The sequence below is a fragment of the Dromiciops gliroides genome, chromosome 5, assembly GCF_019393635.1.
Source record: "Dromiciops gliroides isolate mDroGli1 chromosome 5, mDroGli1.pri, whole genome shotgun sequence".
NCBI lineage: Eukaryota > Metazoa > Chordata > Mammalia > Microbiotheria > Microbiotheriidae > Dromiciops > Dromiciops gliroides.
The window spans coordinates 70,034,313-70,053,426 of NC_057865.1; the positions used below are offsets into that span (position 1 = coordinate 70,034,313).

At 40.5% G+C, this 19,114-nt stretch overlaps 1 protein-coding gene and 1 pseudogene across 1 annotated transcript in view; one reads left to right on the forward strand and one right to left on the reverse strand.

Moving 5' to 3' along the window:
- Positions 1–4,021: 4,021 nt before the first annotated feature.
- Positions 4,022–19,114, forward strand: part of CCDC7 (coiled-coil domain containing 7) — a 108,004-nt gene continuing 92,911 nt past the window's right edge. The window contains exons 1-3 of the mRNA XM_043965647.1: positions 4,022–4,620; positions 10,724–11,038; positions 11,933–12,028. Coding sequence (XP_043821582.1) covers positions 10,763–11,038; positions 11,933–12,028 — 372 coding nt within the window. The 5' untranslated portion in view covers positions 4,022–4,620; positions 10,724–10,762. The remainder of the gene's footprint in view (positions 4,621–10,723; positions 11,039–11,932; positions 12,029–19,114) is intronic.
- Positions 16,811–17,419, reverse strand: LOC122727809 (annotated as a pseudogene).

The following is a 19,114-nucleotide window of genomic DNA, read 5'->3' on the forward strand; positions in this document are numbered from 1 at the left end:
TCTATCTAGTGGTTGGCTTATTTTTTAGTTTTCTATTCATGTAATCATAGATTTCCCTCCTGTAAAATTTGATTTGTCCCTTGGAATTGACTGGGAAATTTTTCATAAAGCCTGGTTGCTGAATGAAACTTTGAGCCAGTGGAACTCTTGAAAGCGGAGCCCCCAGAATGCTGGGCACCAGAATGTATAAGTGCTCCTTGTACAGCCACGTGGCTCAAAGGTTGAATTGTGCACAAGGCAGAATCATTCATCTGTAAACATGAAGAGCATAATTACTGACCTCCATACCTTCCTTGGTTGCTATGAGGATAAAATGAGATAATATATGTAAAAAGTAAAATATACGTTTGAAAACAAAGCGCTCTATATACATGTAGATATTTCATATTTTGGCCTTGAGTACTGTACACCCACTCAATTTCATGAAGAGTTTGCTTTAGCCACCAAATCTACTTGCCATCCCCTCAATGTGATTTGGTTTTTTCTACCTATTTATCCTTTATGCTCACCATTCTCCCAGTCATCTTTACAGACCCGTGTTCCTCACTTCCCTCATAATCCAGCTATAAACACACCTCCTCAGATACATTTTCTTGATTACAATAAGCTACATTTTGTGGGACTTCATTATTTACATATAAATCTCTTTCCATTTATGTAGTATATTTCTGAAAAGTGATAAACTGAATTTCTACACATTGAATTGTATACACATTAATGTATTATAGGAACTCTGGTGATACTTTTCTATAATTAAAGTAACTGTCTCTTAATTTACTTGTGTTAAAAATATGTGTGTAAAAATATGTGTGTATTTTTAGAAAGTTGAATATATGGTGTTATTTATACTAACAGTTGGTGGTACAGTGAATAGAGTGTTGGGCCTAGAGTCAGGAAGACGTGATTTTGAATCAGATTTCACATATCTACTGGGTGAGTGGGGGCAAGTCACTTAACCTATTTGTCTTGGTTTCCTCAACTGAAAAATGGGGATAATAAAGGCACCTGTCTCCCAGACTGGTATGGCTCAGCCTTCTCACCATTCATTCATTCACTCATTCATTTTTCTATTTATTTATTTATTCACTCACTCACTCATTCATTTATCTATCTGTCTATCCATCTATCCATCTATCTATCTATCTATCTCTCTATTTATTTATTTATTGCAGGGCAATAAGGGTTAAGTGACTTGCCCAGGGTCACACAGCTAATACGTGTCAAGTGTCTGAGTCCACATTTGAACTCGGTTCCTCTTGAATCCAGGGCCGGTGCTCTATCCACTGTGCCACCTAGCTGCCCCAAACCTTTCTTAAGAAAAAAAAAAAAGTGACTTCAATTGAATTTGATTGATTTTGCATCTCACGCTCTTCTTGGAGGCTCCAGGCCTAGGAAAAGTGGCACCAGCTGCCAGGCCTGAGAGATTTGCAAGTGGAAGGGCTGAGGAGGAATTTAGCTAGGTGCTGCCCATGTATGGCCCCACCTCATTCAACAATTCAATTAAATAAACCTTTAAGTGACTACCACCTACTCTGTGTAAGGGATTGTATCAAGTACTAGGTGCTACAAGCAAAAAACTACAATAGGACCAAACCAGGGCCCCTTCCCCAGAAGGCAGCTAGGTTATACACTGGATAGAGACCTGGACTTGAAGTCAGAAAGATCTCACTTCAAATTCAGCCTTCTTTACTAGGTGTGTGACCTTGGGTAAACCACTTAATCTCTCTTTGCTCACTTACAAAAACATGTTAATAACAATAGTTGGGGCAAGTACTGGGCACAGTAGAGAGTGCTGGGCCTGGTGTCAGGATGACCCATCTTCTTGAGTTCAAATCTGGCCTCAGACACTAGCTGTGTGACCGTGGTCAAGCTGCTTAACCCTGTTTGCCTCAGTTTCCTCATCTGTAAAATGAGCTGAAAAGGGAAATGGCAAACCATTCCAGTGTCTTTGCCAAGAAAACCCCAAATGGGGTCACAAAGAATCACACAGGACTGAAAAACCACTGAAACAACAGCTAGTATTTGTTTTGTACTTTGTTTGCAAAGCACTTTATGAATATATCTTTTAATCTTCACAACATCCTTGCGAGTTAAATGCTACATCATTAGCTTCACCTTTAGTTGTGAGGATCTAATGAGATAACATGTGCAAACTGGTTTGCCTACCTTAAAGGACTATTATAAAGACTAGAGAGGATGGTGATGATGGTGGTTGCGGTGGTGATGGTGATGATGGTACCTGGTGATACAACCTGAATGGTTGTCTGGTCCAACTCCTGGTAGCCCCATTTGGGGTTTTCTTTTCTTTCTTTCCTTTTTTTTTTTTTTTGGTAAGGCAATTGGGGTTAAGTGACTTGCTTAGGGTCACACAACTAGTAATTGTTAAGTGTCTGAGGCTGGATTTGAACTCAGGTCCTCCTGAATCCAGGGCTGGTGCTCTATCCACTGTGCCACCTAGCTGCCCCTTTGGGGTTTTCTTAATGACAAACACAATTGGCTGAGAACTGACAGAACTCCATCTAGCCAAAAAAATTGCTTGGGGCTGGCCCTCCCCCTCCGTTATCATTCTAACTTCTGATTATTCTGTAAAATTCTTCTCTTTTCAGAGATTCCCAAGGTGTCTTCCTGGACTTTAGTTTGTAATGATTGGAATAGACGCCACCTGCTGGAGACTTACTGTAGAAAAGCTCCCCATGAAGCGAAGGTCTTTGAGGGCAAGACCAGGAGTCTTTTCTTTGGCGTCAGGAAGTGACATGGGCTAGTGGGAAGAAGAAGGAAGAGCCCGGCGCTCTGACTCTCGCTCTTTTCCTTTGGACTCTGGTGGAGAGCGGAGCTAGAAATGTGCTCTCCCTTTAATAGATAGGAATCTAGGCCTTTTCTTCTCTCTTTACCAAATTCTTATTCTCCTTAATAAATGCTTAAAAGTCTAATTCTTGCTAAAGCTTATAATTTATTGGCGACCACTCATTAGATATTTTAGACAGTTTAGCTAGAATTTTAGCCCTTAACAAGGCCATCATGCAAAAGAACTTACCTGGTGAAACTATGAGATACCTGACCCTCCCTAGGGCAGTCTCTTCACTTTCCCTGTCCCATTGGCACCCTATATAGACCCTGTTCACAACCCCATCCTTTGTGTAGCAGCACGTGCTTTGTGTGGTATCTCCAGTTGCAACTCCAACATTAAAGACCTTCACTTTCTTATGTTGTTTTTATTAATATCGGCAAAGGTACTAGAGTATTTTGCCATTTCCTTCTCCAGCTCCTTTTACAGATGAGGACCAGTAAGTAAAAACAAAGTCATTCTAAAAGGCAGAGATGGGGTCAGGGGTTAGGGGTCAGGGGTCAGTGGTCAGGAAAGGCTTCATGCAGGAGAAGGAAGCAGGGATGGGGCTTCTTCCAGCCATCAAAGACCAGCTGTGTAAAGACACAGAGGTGTCCTTGCTTACAAGGAATAGACACCAAGACTAAAAATGGGGACTATGAAATAAAATTAGAAAGGCTGTTAGGAGCCATATTGTGGACTAAATGTTAGACCAGAACAGGGGTTGCTAATCTTAGAGACCCCCTTTTTTTTTTTTTTTTTTTGGCAGGGCACTGAGGGTTAGGTGACTTTCCCAGGGTCACACAGCTAGTAAGTGTTAAGTGTCTGAGGCCGAATTTGAACTCAGGTCCTCCTGACTCCCTGGGGGGTGCTTTATCCACTGTGCCACCTAGCTGGCCCCTAGCCCCCCTTCTTGTGATTAATTTTTTTAATGCATAAAATACATAGGATTACAAAGGAAACCAAAAATACTGAGATGTAGTTATAATAATGGTTAAAAAAAAGTTGAAGGCCTCTGGGCTCAGAAGCCTGGCCTTAAAGGCAGCGACCGGCGTCTGCAGTAGAGGAGGGGCGCGCTCGGATTGGAGCTTTAGTAATAGGAAGTTGGTGGGGGCGGGGGAAGGGAAAGGGCGGGTTCCGCCCAATCACTTCCTGTCTTCCTGTAGGGGGCGTGCCAGCAGCGGAGACGTTCCTTCTTCTGGGGCCCAGCAGGCCGCTTCCTCTGTAACCCTCTTCCCGCCTTCTTCGTTTCTACCACGTTTTATGTGCGTGGGTCCAAAGGTCGTCGGCTAAGCCAGCTCAAACCGCTGGAAGGGCGAGGGGGCCCACAATTGCTCCTCTGTTCTCTTATAGGATCAAAAGTATGGGAAGTCCCTGCGCTGTTTTGCTGGGAGGCCAGAAGCGCAATCTGCACTTGCGCGAGCCGCCGCGAGGCGCGAGACTCCGGGCGTGAGCTCCGCCCCCTCCCCCGCACGCCCGGCGCGAGATCCGCCGGTTCTCTTCCCCCCGCCCCCTTACGGCGCCTGGGTAAGGAGTGCCTTAGGCCGTGGCACGCGTGCGCGCGGAGCGCTGGGAGCCGTTGTTAGCCTCACTGCGGGGGCCCTTGCCTGCGCAGATGACCGCCAGGGCCCGGGCGTGGAGGGTAGCGGGAGCCCGCCTTTGGGCGGGCTAGATAGGCCCCTAAATCACCAGCACCCTCAGAAGAGCATCGCCCCCTGAAATCCGGCTTCTTCCACCGCCTAAACCATAAGACGCCCACCCGGCAGTGTTACTTGAGCTCAAACAATCTCTAACAGGTATAAACCTTGAGGTGCCGGTGGGGCACCTCCCGCGTGGTGAGGCGCGATGCCTGGCCGGGCGGGGCTGGAGGAGAGCTCCCGGGGGACCGTTGTCCCGGCCCCTCCCCATCCTCTCGCCCTCCTCCGATCCTCTCTTCCCCCTCCCCTCTCCCTCCTCCATCCTCTCTCCTTCACTTTCTAGAGAAGAACTTCAATTCATACCTTCCCCCTTAATCCAGCTTCCGTCTCCCCCTTCTCCTTTCCTCTTACCCCCCCTTCCCATCTCTTCCCATTCCCCCCTCTTCTCCCTCTCCTCTTCCCCTTTTTCCTCCCTTCTCACTTTCCTCCTTCCCATTTTCCTCCATTCTCTTTCTTTCCCTTCCTCCTCCCCTCTTCCCCTCCCCATGCTTTTCACCTCTTATCCTTCCTCCGTTTGGCCCCCCCACCCTTTTCTTCGTGTCTCATCAGGGGAACTACCCTCTCCCTCTATCCACAAAAGGGGCGCTGATAGAATAGAATATTCCACTTCCCCCTAAAATGGAAAAGGTGACTGAACTTTCAAGCTGATCATCCCCATGCAACTTATTTTAGGGGCGAGCGTAATTGTTAATGGGGACTAGGGATAAGTGGATTAGAGCTGATCCTTTCCTCATAACTATTTATTCTCTTTCCTTCACTATCAGATATACTTATAGTCATTGGTGATTTCAAGCCCCCCTCTGACCACATATTAGCTGTGTGACCATGAGTTACTCACTTAACCCTCAGTGCCCTTGAGAACAGTTATGACTATGATAATAGCATTTAAATTGAAACTGAATTACATTGTGGTACCTCAGCTTGAAGATATTGGGAACTCTTCCACCAATAGAAGAGTCATCATTGCTCAAGCTGTGACAGTCACATCTTCCTTTCCTTTGGTATCATTGGTAGAGTGGTGTGACAACAGGAAGGGTCTCTCATCTTGAGTGTAGAGAAACAGACTAGTTTTCTTGCGACCAGTCCTAAGGTCTGCCCAGGAGCTCAAAGGCAATTGGGGATTTTGGCCATTTCCAATCCCATCTGTACTCTTTGTAAATACTCCACAATCTTTGGTGTTTTTCCATTCAAAATGTAGTTAGAAACCCATCCATTCCTGCCCATTACAAACATTCCTCTTTAGTTCTGGCCACCAAAACACTTCCCAGACCATGTAAAATAGTTTTATTCGGAAGTTTACCACCAAAAGGCCTATTCCTATTCTTTTGGAATGTATAGCTGTCTATCTTTCCTAGTCCTAGGTTCATCAGTCAATTTCCTCATACCCTTTTTGGCCCCCTTGGTTATAAAGTATATTTTTCCTTAATCAGAGGAAGGGTTCTAGTGCTACCTTATTTATCACCAGGCTAGCTACCAAGCCAAAAGTAGTTTGTGCTAACCATCCTCATTTCAGGCAGTTCCCTTTTGGAAATCACACCATATGTTACAATAACCTTCTTCCCCACCATATCCACCATTTTCCATTTCTGGCACTCCTCAGTGTTATACTCATGCCCCCCAGAATGTTGTTTCATCACAAATCTACCTTGATCTCAGTCTGTGTCAAAAATGGCCTTTCAGACTCTCCACTTTGCACCTTATACAGCTTTTACACAAATGTTTGAAATTCCCCATTCCATTTTAGCTTCCTGACAGTTCTAACCACTTGCTCCTGAATTAGCCTGATCAAGGTACACAGTGGTAATTTTACTTCTCTGTCATTACTGGCTCCTCGGACAGCATTGGAATTCTCAATTTATTCTTTATGATCCTATTGCATTCTTTGTAAATACTCAAATGGTCTCTATAATCTCACTTTGTATTCCTTCCATTCATGTCTTTTCATCCTCTTCTACTCTTGTCCATTCTTGGCCTATTAGGCTGTCATACCTTAGGGAGCTAACCCAAGTTACCCCTTGATATTTTGAGGATACAAGTGGAGTATGCAGATTGTCAATTCATTGGTCTTATTTTGCTTTTGCCAAATGATCAGCATCTATTTCACTCATACATTTCTTAGATGATACTCTTTATAGCACTTCTCTTTCGTAAGACCTTATTTGTTGCAGAATTTAATAGGTTAGAAAAAGACTTCTTTTTGACATTGGAATCATTCTTGAATCAGGTGTCTATATTTTTTATGCTTATATTTGGACATATCTACATAATTAGAATATAAGCTCTTTGGGGGCAAGGACTGTGTAGTTTTTGTCTTGCTATTACTAGCACTTAGCATAGTCTCTGGCATATAGTAGGTGCTTAAAAATGCTTATGGTATCATTGAACACCAACTCATCGATTGAGCCATTGACTCCCCCTAGCTGATGAAATAGATCTAATTATCTCCAGTTAGAACCATATAAATACCCAATTTTCATTCCATCAAGATCTGTCAAATACTTACTTTGCTAAATCATAGCTATATTCTCATTAGTAAAACTAAGAATGCAAACTATAGAAACAGTTTATAAAACCATGACGATCCTCACCAAACATTCCTCTTACCTGGAAGCAGAATCCAGGTTTCCCTTGATCTTCCACATCCAGAGAATTCCTAACACAAACATATCCTGACCTACAAAATTGCCCACTATATGTAGTATTCCATTACAGCTAATTCAGGAGCTACGTCTTCTAATCATTTAATTCAGAAGACCACTGAACTCCCTGGTTAAATGTCTTCTTTTTCTTTACTATCAAAAATACTATATTCCTTTTGGGATTAAATTTCCCTGTTTCCCACCTTTTTTTTTTTTTTTTTTGGTTCATCTAACAGGTCTGCATAGTGGTTTAGTCAGTATAATACTCTAAAAGAAGGGTAACTTGGCATAAGATTTAAGGAAGTCCATGAACTTGGATGGGAAAAAATACATCTTATTTCATTATACTTGGCTTCCTTTGTAATCATATGTATTTTATTCTTTTAAAAACATTCAGAGAAGGGGGATCAAGCAGGCTTCATCAGACCTGTTGGTCTACCAGGCAAAAAAGGTTAGATTCTTCATATTTATCTTTTTTTTTTTTTTTTGCAGGGCAATGAGGGTTAAGTGACTTGCCCAGGGTCACACAGCTAGTATGTGTCAAGTGTTTGAGGCCGGATTTGAACGCAGGTCCTCCTGAATCCAGGGTCCATGCTTTATCCGCTGAGCCACCTAGCTTCCCCCATATTTATCAACTTATATATCTTTCTTTGATAAGTGTAAATTTAAATATTTGCTTTTTTGTCTCTAGGCCTGACTGGTTTTCAAAATTTTCTTTGAATGCCTTTGTGAATGTTTTTGCAAATTATTTGTGAATTTTCAAAGTCACAATGTTTTGCAAATCTCTCTCTCTTACCCTCAAAACAATGTACTGTTTTGTTAGATTCTCATTTTAGCTTTGTGACTTAAGTTTAATTCTTCTTAATATCCGTTGCAGTTTCTTCAGTAGTTTCTGGTCTCACTTGAAAAACCTTTTATAATTCTGATTTATGCCACTTATCAGGTTATAGCTTTATTTTTTCTTGCAACTTGCAAGATAGTGGTCTTGTTTTTGTAGAGTTTAATTATAATGTATTTAGGAGAGTTGAATCTTAAGGTTTTCCTTGTGAGGTTCCTGTGGATTCTTTCTGTTTGTATTTTATCATTTGTTTTTGATAATTCTGTAAAAGTTTTAAAAAATGATTTCTTGGGGGGCAGCTAGGTGGCACAGTGGATAGAGCACCGGCCCTGGAGTCAGGAGTACCTGAGTTCAAATCCGGCCTCAGACACTTCAGTTCTTTATCTTTGTGTTTATAGATATATTGAAAATGTAGAAAGTATAATCTAGTTGAAAAGTGATGCATTTGGTATCTAAAACTGTTCAGTGCCAGCAGTACAATGCTGTTCATTAAATTGAATTAGTCTACATTAGTTTAACCTTTTATGGTGTTCCCTTTGTAGTCTACCTGCTCATTTAAGTGGGCCCAACATGTTGATGGCATAGACAAATTTACATGAAACTAAATAAATTTATTTTACTGGGTACTTTTTGTCTAGGGTCATTTCATACCTCCTGAAATTTCATTTTGCATATAGTTTAGAATGTGTCCCCTACTCAGTGACCTCTTCTTGGTTATTATTGTGGTTTTTGTATTTATCCTTTTTCCTTCACTATACCCCATATCCTCCCTTCTAACTTCTCTCTCTAGTAAACAACTTATTCCTAATTAATTTTAAATGTTTTCTGGAGCGTTTTACATCATGTGACCACAAGAAGCATCTCTGAGACTCAATTTCTTTATCTGTAATAAGGGGATCATGGTGCTTCTACTCCCTTATGGAGTTATTTTGAGAAAAGCACTGTGAAAATCAGAAAGTATTCATTCAATGCACATGTTCTTAACCTTAAAAAAAATTTTGTGTGTGTTACCAGAATTTAGACTTTTATTTTTCAAAATACATGTAAACGTAAATTTTGACATCAATTTAAAAATTATTTATTATTTTTAAATTTTTTAAACCTTTTTTGACTGTATGAAGAAGCCTATGGAATCCTCAGAAAAATGTTCTTTTTTTAATGACTAAATTCAAATACAGGGGCAGGTAGGAGGTGCATTGCAGAAAGCACTGGCCCTGGATTCAAAAGGACCTGAGTTCAAATCCAGCCTCAGACACTTGACACTTAATAGCTGTATGGCCCTGGGCGAGTAACTTAACCTTCATTGTCCTGCAAAAAATAAAATATATACAGTTATGAAGGAGGGTTGAATCTTAAAAGTTTTCCTTGTATAATTCCTGTGGATTCTTTCTACTTGTATGTCTATAATACTTATGTTGAAAAAGAGTTAGCAAAATGTTTTTTAAAAAGTTCATAGACTCCCCTAGTCAAGAACCCCTAATTTAGTGTAAATATTTTGGGAGTCATTGAAGGAACTAGAAATTTTTAGCCGGGAGAAGAGAAGACTTAGGGAATATGGTCTGTCTTACAATATTTGAAGGCTACTACTAACGTAGATGAATTAGACATGTTCTTAGTCCCACATTGAGTAACCAAGATCATTAGATAGAAGTTTCAGAGAAAACAGTTTTGACTCAGACTTCCTAACAAAGAACTATAAAAGTGGAAGGAGAATACCTGACTTATGTCTCTTTGTATCTTCTTTTGAAAACCTGAAAGTTTTACTCTTCATTTGCTTTCTAGTACATGAGGTCAACTAATATAATAATTGACTTCTTTAGCTCTAGAATTTTCTTGAGAAGGGATACTCTTTACCTTCTTGCTAATTAGGTACAGGTTCATGCTTCTGAGGTAGGGAGAAAAGGAATGCTGAGACGTATACAGAATTAGAAGTGGTTAAATTGGGCAACTTTGACCTTACATAGTGTGTTGTACAGTGCTAAGTATATATTTACATATATACACATATATACACATATATACACACATACACACATCTATGTATATGTTTCAGTGGATAGAGTACTGGCCTGTAGTTGGAAAAACCTGAGTTCAAATTCAGTCTCTGACAGTAGCTCTTTGACTCTGGGCAAGTCACTTAACCTCTCTTTGCCTCAGTTTCCTAATCTGTAAAATGGGGATAATAATAGCACCTGTCTCTCAGGGTTGTTATGAGGATCAAATGAGATAATATTTGTAAAGCACTAAGCAGAGTGGCTAGCTATTAGTTATGTAATATTCATAAGGTATGTGGTGTGTTTTAGGTGTTCCTTAATCTGGAATCCTTTTACCTCTCCTTCCTCTCTCCAATTATAGAAGTTTTCAACTTCAGATTATACACACGCACGCGCGCGCACACACACACACACACACACACACACACACACGTGCACAAAGGCTTCCAAAATTCATTAAACCATATTCTACCGATCCTTAATACAGTTTTTTAAAAGTAGATTAAGCACTTTTGCTGGGCATATTATGATTCATTACTAATGTGTATCCTGCTGCTCTGAAAAAATTAATTCAGAGCTGCTTAATTTATACCCAGGGTAAATAACTGAGATTTTGGGATAATCTGAGTCATTGAATTAAGAATATAATTTATAGTATAGTACATTAAGAAGACGATGGCTTCTTAGTAATCAAACAGTTTTCTCTGATTATTTTAATCTTCTTTTCACAGGAAGAAGAACCTTCCATCTAAACTTTGGAAGATACCAAAATGAAGTCATCAAGAGCTAAAATCGCAACTTTTTCTCTGGGCACGGAAAATTCAGAATTAGCTTCTAAAAAAGTTTCAACTCTTTCAGCAGGATTTGCTAAAGCAAGGAAAAAAAGTAGCACAAAATTTATCAATGAAAATGAATTAATGATCCTTGCTCCTCCCCCCGTAGGAGAATCAATGCTAAAACATGCCATTGCAATTCCATCTGAAAATACAGAGAATGCTTTAGATGATGAGCAAATTGTTAGGCAAGTTACTAAACATCTTCAGGAGGTAAGAAGCTCTTTAAAACAATTACAATTCTACTCTTTGATTATTGAATTTGTTTTACTAACTTTTGCTTTTTAGAGATCCTGTTCTATTTTCCATGTATTTAAAAAAAACCCAAAACTTGGTTCATTTGGTTAGTTCCTTTGGAATTGTAGGTAGAATACAGATGTAAGGATCTAAAATTCTAGCTATACTGACTAAAATATCTAATAAGTGGTCGCCAATAAATTATAAGCTTTAGCAAGAGTTAGACTTTTAAGCATTTATTAAGGAGAATAACAATTTGGTAAAGAGAAAGGCCTAGATTCATCTATCTATTAAAGGGAGAGCGCATTTTGCTCTCCACTCTCCACCAGAGTCGTCTGCCTCGCCCCCTCTTCCTCCTACAAGCAAATGTCACTTCCTGACACCAAAGAAAAGCCGCATGGCCTTGCCCTCAGAGGACTTCTCATGGTGGAGCTTTCCTACAGTAAGTCTCCAGCAGGTGGTGTCATTCCAGTCGTTACACAGATACATTTTATCTGGGGATAAAATTCTAAACTACTTGAGGGCAGGAAAGGTCTCATTTTTGTTTTAGTATCCTCATTGCCTAGCATAGTGCCTTGCACACAGTAGGAATTAATAAATGCTTGCTTTCTTACTTGATAGATACAAAATCAGAAAGTGTTTGAGGGTCAGTGGTATGGATGTAATGAAATAGACTAAGCTGAAATTAATATCTTTTAGTAACTTAGATGATTATATTAAATATGAAGTATGTCACTGGAGAGAATTAACTATGTGACACTGGAATAGATAACTGCTTATGCATCTTTGTTAGTTATGTTTCTGTGTTAGGTATGTTTTAATTGATATTAAATTTTGTAATCATGTTATTATTATTGTTTTTGTTTGCAGATTTCTTCTTCTTTAGAAGAAACTTATGGATTTAACATTGAAGAAGATCGGTTAGCAGAGAGAGTACCAAGGCCAGAAGGAGAAGAACCTCCACCTGTATGTATATATAACCTTTGTTGGCAGAGCATTAACAGAAATAATGGCTCAGAACACCTGTAACATTAGCCATGCTAGAAAATTTGGTAGTGCTAATTCTGGCCAGGAGATGTCCTGGTGAAACTGTCCTTTACCATATGTAGATTTCAATGATCTATGTCTCTAAAGTCATTCAGGTCTAGAGGGATGGACTGATTTATCCAGGATCCACTGGCTACCCAGGCAATACTTCAGGGATATTATCTACCAGGATTTCTTATGATGCCCTGTGACAAGATTTTCTGGTTAGCTAGATGATTATGTCTTTCAGTGCCTTCTTTATACCCCCCAGCTGCCTTTCAGAGACTGCCCCCCTGGGTCCACCATTTTACTTCCCTTTCCACTGGTTGCTTATTAGTCTTTTGGTATGTATGTCTAGTGTAATGTCTCAGAGATCTGTCCTATTTGGTTACGATCAACGTTTTTATCAGTGATTTCTTTCTTTTTTTTTTTTTAGTGAGGCAATTGGGGTTAAGTGACTTGCCCAGGGTAACACAGCTAGTAAGTGTTAAGCATCCATTTCTGACCAACACATTTTAGAAGGCAGGTGAGTTAAATGAATTTTTTTTAAAGTGAGGCAATTGGGGTTAAGTGACTTGCCCAGGGTCACACAGCTAGTAAGTGTCAAATGTCTGAGGCCGGATTTGAACTCAGGTACTCCTGACTTCAGGGCCAGTGCTCTATCCACTGCGCCACCTAGCTGCCCTGATCAGTGATTTCAGTGAAGTTATAGATGCCATTCTTATCAATCTTGGAAAGAACACTAGACTGGAAGAGATAGTCAACAATTTGGATCATAGAGAAGATTTCAAAAAAACCTTAAAAGGTCAGATTGATAGGCCATTTAAATAAAATGAAATTTTATGGGGATAAGTATGGATCATTTAAGTGGTTTTTTTTTTCAATTGCACAATTTACAAGATAGGGGAGGCATTGATGGAAAAATTTATTTGAAAATTATTTGAGGGAGTGAAAGTGTTTCTATCAAAATGTTGTAATGAAAGGTTCTGGAGAAATCTAGCTTCATTTTAAAAAACAGTAAGAAATATGCCTAAAAAAAGAAAAAGATCAACTAGTGAAAAGGGAATTTAAAGTAATCTTTATAAGGTAATTACCAGATAAAACTAAGAATCAGTGAAGGCAGTTCTATTAGCTCTATATCTTGCCTGGTTGCCATCCTCAGTATAGCCCCTCTTCTCTCCAAGGTTGAATGAAGTATCTGCATGGCTGCTATTAACTCCCTGTATACTAATCTTAATTACATTCTATTCCTCCCCTCTATTTCTCATAATGAAGAGTGAGAGCTCTGGACTGAGAGCTGAAGACTACATGATTTCTTCATGTCCCAACTCCAGATCTCTGTTTTGAGGGCTGTAAGCTAAAAGTGTAAGCATTTTGTGATAAAGGATAGGCACTCTGTATGGCTACTGCTGGCTGCCTGCTTGCTGTACTTAGACACTAAGGGAGGGTTGGGGACTCTGTATTGTCTTTGTTACCCTTCCTTAGTTCATACCTTTGAGGTGAGGGCTCTGTATCCCAGTAGTTCCAGTTACTAAAGAGGTGAGATAATATGGAAGTAACAGGATATGGGACAGACCTTTGTCAGTTATCTCCATTGGGTTTGCCCCTCAGCAGTGAATCACCTGCAGTCTTCCAATCCTTCATTTTTTGTTTTTGCGGGGCAATGAGGGTTAAGTGACTTGCCCAGGGTCACACAGCTAGTATCAAGTGTCTGAGGTTGCATCTTAACTCCTGAATCCAGGGCTAGTGCTTTATCCACTGTGCCACCTAGCTGCCCCAGAATCTTCCACTCTTTAACAGGATTCATAAGACTATATATGGGAGAAAAACAGCAAGGAAACACAGGGAAAGAACAGCCAAAGTAGAACCTAATCCATTGAAAAAATGCTATGGACTGGGCAACTAGGTAGCGCAGTAGATAAAGCACTGGCCTCTTGGATTCAGGAGGACCTGAGTTCAAATCCGACCTCAGACACTTGACATACTTACTAGCTGTGTGACCCTAGGCAAGTCACTTAACCCTCATTGCCCCGCAAAAATAAAAATGCTATAGGCTAATAGAATCCCAGGATAAAATTTAATAGCATGATAGTAATTGGCAAAAATAAATGGAATGCTAGAAAAGGCCAATATTGCCCCCAAGAATCCTAAGAGTGGTTGGAAGACCTAATAAAAGGATTGAAAGTAAATCATATAAGGAATAAAATTTATTTTTTTGGTAAAAATGCAAGGAAAATAAACAGAAAATAATCTAGAAAACCTTATTGAACTAATAGACATCCTAAAAAAATTAGTGGAGGAAGTGAAAGACAAAATTAAGTAATATAGCAAAACGTATTAAAGCAAAATCAAAAGACAAAACAAGCTAATGTAAAAATAGTTTTCAGAAAGATAACTTAAGAATCAGGCTTCTTGAACAGTGTGATGAAACCCCAAACTTAGATGCCATATTTTAAGAAATCATAAAATTGCCCAGAAATATTAGAAGCAGTGGGCAAAACAAAAATATGTAGAATCTCCAGGGCACCATGAGAGAAAAATTATGATGATATATCCAGAAATATGATTTCCAATATCCAAAACCCCCTGAACAAAGAAAAACTACTTGGGGGTTACCTCACAACTCAGTGTAGTAGTAGAAGGTCCTGACAAAAAAAACTAACAGTCTCAGAATTTTAGTCACAAGGTAAGTGTAAGGGTGATCACACATGTTTAATGTATAAAAGGAGTTACCTATGCCCTTATCCTTTTATCAGATGAGAATCCCAGTCATAACTTAATAGGTATTAAAGAATTTTACTATAATTCTCCAGTGTATAAATAAGTCCTTAATCAAGTCAAGAGGATTATAGGGCTTTAGTCATTGGATCAAAGGCAGTTGATACACAGGAAACATGTTTTGGTTGACTAAGAAAAACAGACTTACCCGGAGACCCATTCATAAAAGCAACAGACCAGGCAGGGAATCAAGGAGTCTATTTATTGGTGAAAGATTTTCAGTTGAGTAGTTATCAGTGAGATTTAGAGGCTGATGATGAGATGAGCAGAACGAAAAGAACATTGTACACAGTATCATCAACATTGAGTGTTGATCTACTGTGATGGACTATATTCTTCTCACCAATGCAATGGTACAGAAGAGTTCCAGGGAACTCATGATAGAAGAGGATCTCCAAATCCAAGGAAAAAAAAAAAGAAGAACTGTGGAGTATAGATGCTGAATGAACCATACTATTTCTTTTGTTTTTGGTGCTGATGTTTTTCTATTTTGAGGTTTTTCGTCATTGCTCTGATTTTTCTCCTATAACATGACCAATGCAGAAATATGTTTAATGTTATTATAGGTATACATATATAACCTATATCAGATTACCTGCTGTCTAGGGGAGGGGGGGAGGGAGGGGAGGGAAGGAGAAAAATCTGAAATTGGAAAGCTTGTATAAACAAAAGTTAAGAACTAACTTTACATGTAACGGGAAAAAATACTTTATTAATTTAAAAAAATATTAAAAAAAAAAGAGATTTGGAGCCAGAAATGGGAAGAAAAAAAATTACAGCCTCCTGAGAAATGATTGATGTGGGGGAAGAGGGGTAAGAATGACAGTTTTGGGACTTTATCCTCCCCTTGTACTCCCGTCCCCCCACACCCATGCTATGAAAGAGATTATACCAATAGGAGACAACATATTCAACTGAGAGTGTAAAGGACACACTAAGGACAGACACAGATGCAGAAAAAAATAGCCACCAGAGGGAGAAAGCAGTGTGATCCCTGGCACCAGAGAAGAATGCCAGCTATGGGCTCAAGAAAGAATTTTCAGACCATAAAGTGCCACATTTTACGACTTATCCCTTTGCTTACACATGTATACTATACATGTGTCTCACTACTATTGTAATATGACCTCTTAGTGGATTCTATATGTATTTGTTGGAGAGTACATCCCAGGGGTTTTTTTTGGATATTTTGTATGCCAGTGTTTTTACTGTTGTAAACGCATAGTACCACATTATATAGCACAGAGTAGGCATGTTATAAATGTGTTCTGTCTTGACTACACCACCTAAGTAAAATGCCTTTATTAAAATCTAATTGAGTGCCAGATTGTTAATGGGACCATTAACTGATGGGGCTATCATGTTAGAATCATAATTCCACAAGTTTACCCTTCTGGAGACCCAACCTGGGAATGTAAATTGGGAGAGTAACCCAAAATAAGTTTTAATATTGGATCTGGGGTATATCTCTGTGCCTTTTGCATTTGTAGGGACCCACTAATGAAGTTCTTCATCTGTTTTATTGGTTCTTGATTTATCATGAAGTCATTAACTTCCATTTGCTTAATCCCAATTTTTAAGGGATTATTTTCTTCAGTGAGCTTTTACACCTCCTTTTCCATTTGGCCAATTCTGTTTTTCAAGGCATTCTTCTCCTTATTGGCTTTTTGTACCTCTTTTACCATTTGGCCTAGTCTGTTAAATAACAAAAGGTGTTATTTTCTTCAGTATTTTTTTGGTGTCTCCTTTACTAAGATGTTGACATTTTTTTTTCATGATTTTCTTGCATCACTCTCATTTCTCTTCTCAATTTTTCCTCTACTTCTCCTTTTTTTTTTCATCAGTACCAAGTCACTTTATTGGGATGTAAATGGTGGTAGTTTTTTGGTACAGATTATGAAAAGATCAGATAACCAAAATATGTATGCACTGAAAGACAGGAGGAGTGGCACCCACAGTTCCCAGGTGTGGGGGAAGCCAGGCGTGTGGCTTAGCTCTTGTTGTCACTGTCTCCAAGGGTGTGCTTGTCAAAAAGATATTCCGCCATGCCAGAATTGGGGCCCCCATTTTGCACAGGTTGGTTACGTTATCACCCAGTTGTTTGATGGACTTTACCTGTTCGTCCAGGTAGTGGGTTTCGATGAAATCACATAAATGGGGGTCATTTTTGTCAGTTGCCAGCTTGTGCAGTTCCAGTACTGACTGATTGACATTTTTTTCCAAGTGCAGAGCACACTCCATTGCGTTCAGTCCGCTCTCCCAGTCATGGAGGTCTGGTTTCTTGATGTCCTGCAGGAAGATGCGGTCACCGCGTTGGTTCTGCAGCTTCATCAGCTTCTCAGCGTGCTCCCGCTCCTCGTGGGACTGGTGCAGGAAATGCCTGGCAAAGTTCTTCAGGGCCACGTCATCTCGGTCGAAGTAGTAAGACATAGACAGGTAGACGTAGGAGGTGTAGAGCTCCAGGTTGATCTGCCGGTTGATGGTGGCCTCAGAGTCCTGGTGGCAGTTCTGTCGCACCTGAGAGGGAGACGAGGTTGTCATGGCAGCGGAGATGGTGGAGGCGGCTTAGACGAGGAGGTGGCTGTGCAGCGGCTGAGGCTGGGGTGGCAGTGGCGGCGACGGCCGGGGCGGCTGAGGCGGACGGCTGCTCCTCCTCAAACGGTAGGACAGAGAAGTGTTGGTTAGTGGAGGTGAAGGTGGAGAGGTGGCTAAGGGCAGCTCCGGCCAGGAATCGAGCAGCGGGTTCCGTTCAAGCACTGTTGAAGCAGGAAACTGCAGCGACTCCTGGCTTCTGGCTTCCTCTACTTCTCTTACTTTATTTTCAAAGTCCTTTTTGAGCCCTCCCATGGCATGGGACCAATTCATATTTTTCTTGGAGGCTCTGGATGTAGGAGCTTTAACTTTGTTATCTTATTCTAAGTGTGTTTTAATCTACTTTGTCACCATAGTAACTTTCTATAGTCAGATTTTTTTCTGTTGTTTGCTCATTTTCCTAGCCTATTTCTTGATTTTTTTATTCCTTTTAAAAGTAGGGCTCTGTTTCCATGATGGAGGGTGCGTTGTCCCAAGCTTTAGGTGTTTTGTGCAGCTGTTTTCAAAGATAGTTCTAGGGACCTGTAAGTTTTCAGTTCTTCCAGGGTGGTATTGTCTAAGGAGAGGTATGCTTGCTACTCTCCTGGCCTTGTCCTCTGGTCTGTGGGTGACCCCAAGCCCTCTTTTCTGCCCTGAAACTGAGGAGGTTCCTTGCTCCACTGTAGCAGCAAGTTCTGGTGTTCTAGTGTTCCTCCCTGCCCTGGGGCTGCCACCCTGGACAGCAAGCCAGATCTGAGTATGAGCAAAGCAACAGAGTCTTGCCCCCAGTGCCAGCAGAGACCCCTGTGATCTCCTTTTGATCAGTTGTTCGACCCCCTTACTGTCTGTGGGCTGAGAGTTCCAGAAGCAGCCCCTGGAGCTACTGATTCAATGGTTCCCAAGGCCTGCTCCTGGTTTGTTGGTGCCTGGTCTGTTCTGGTGTGGCCTGTGCTGCACTGTGCTCTACTCTCACCCAGTTACAACTGACTTTTCTTGCCAAACTTCTAAGTTGTCTTTGGCTGAAAAATTATTTCACCCTGTCCTTTTGAGGGTTCTCTTGCTTCAGGAATTATCTTATGGCATTATTTAAAGGTATTTGGAGGGGTTTTGGAGAGAGCTCAGCTGAGTCACTGCCCTTCCTCTGCCATCTTTGCATCGAGAAGTTCTTCATCTGGATCTCTTTTTCTTGGACACCCTAGTTTTCAGGAATATACTTTTCCCTTTACCCATGAGACAAGTTACTCTATGATGGTTTTTGCTTGCGTCAATGCTTATGTACTTTTATATATTGTATTAATGTACCCATAATGAGTATTTCAGCTAATAAGAGAAGTGTGGATTTTGTATCCCTTATTGTGATAGGAGTCCAGTCTGAATTCATTATGGCCTGCAGGACTACAGGATTAGTTTTGCTAGCTGCCCTAGCCGCTCTAAATCCTAACTTCTTTTTGGAAGCCCTAAAAAAGTTTTTTTTTGTGTGTGTGGGGGGGTTTGTTTCTTTTAAAGTTAGTCTACTTAATTTCAGAAGTTGCCACTGGAGCTAGAAAGGCCTGGATTCAATTCTAGTCTCTGATCTATACTGACTGTGTGACCCTGAGCATGTCACTTAACCTCTAGTGCCTCAGCCAACTCTGCCTATAAATTGCAGAGAAGGTGCCTGCCTGCATGGGTAGAGGA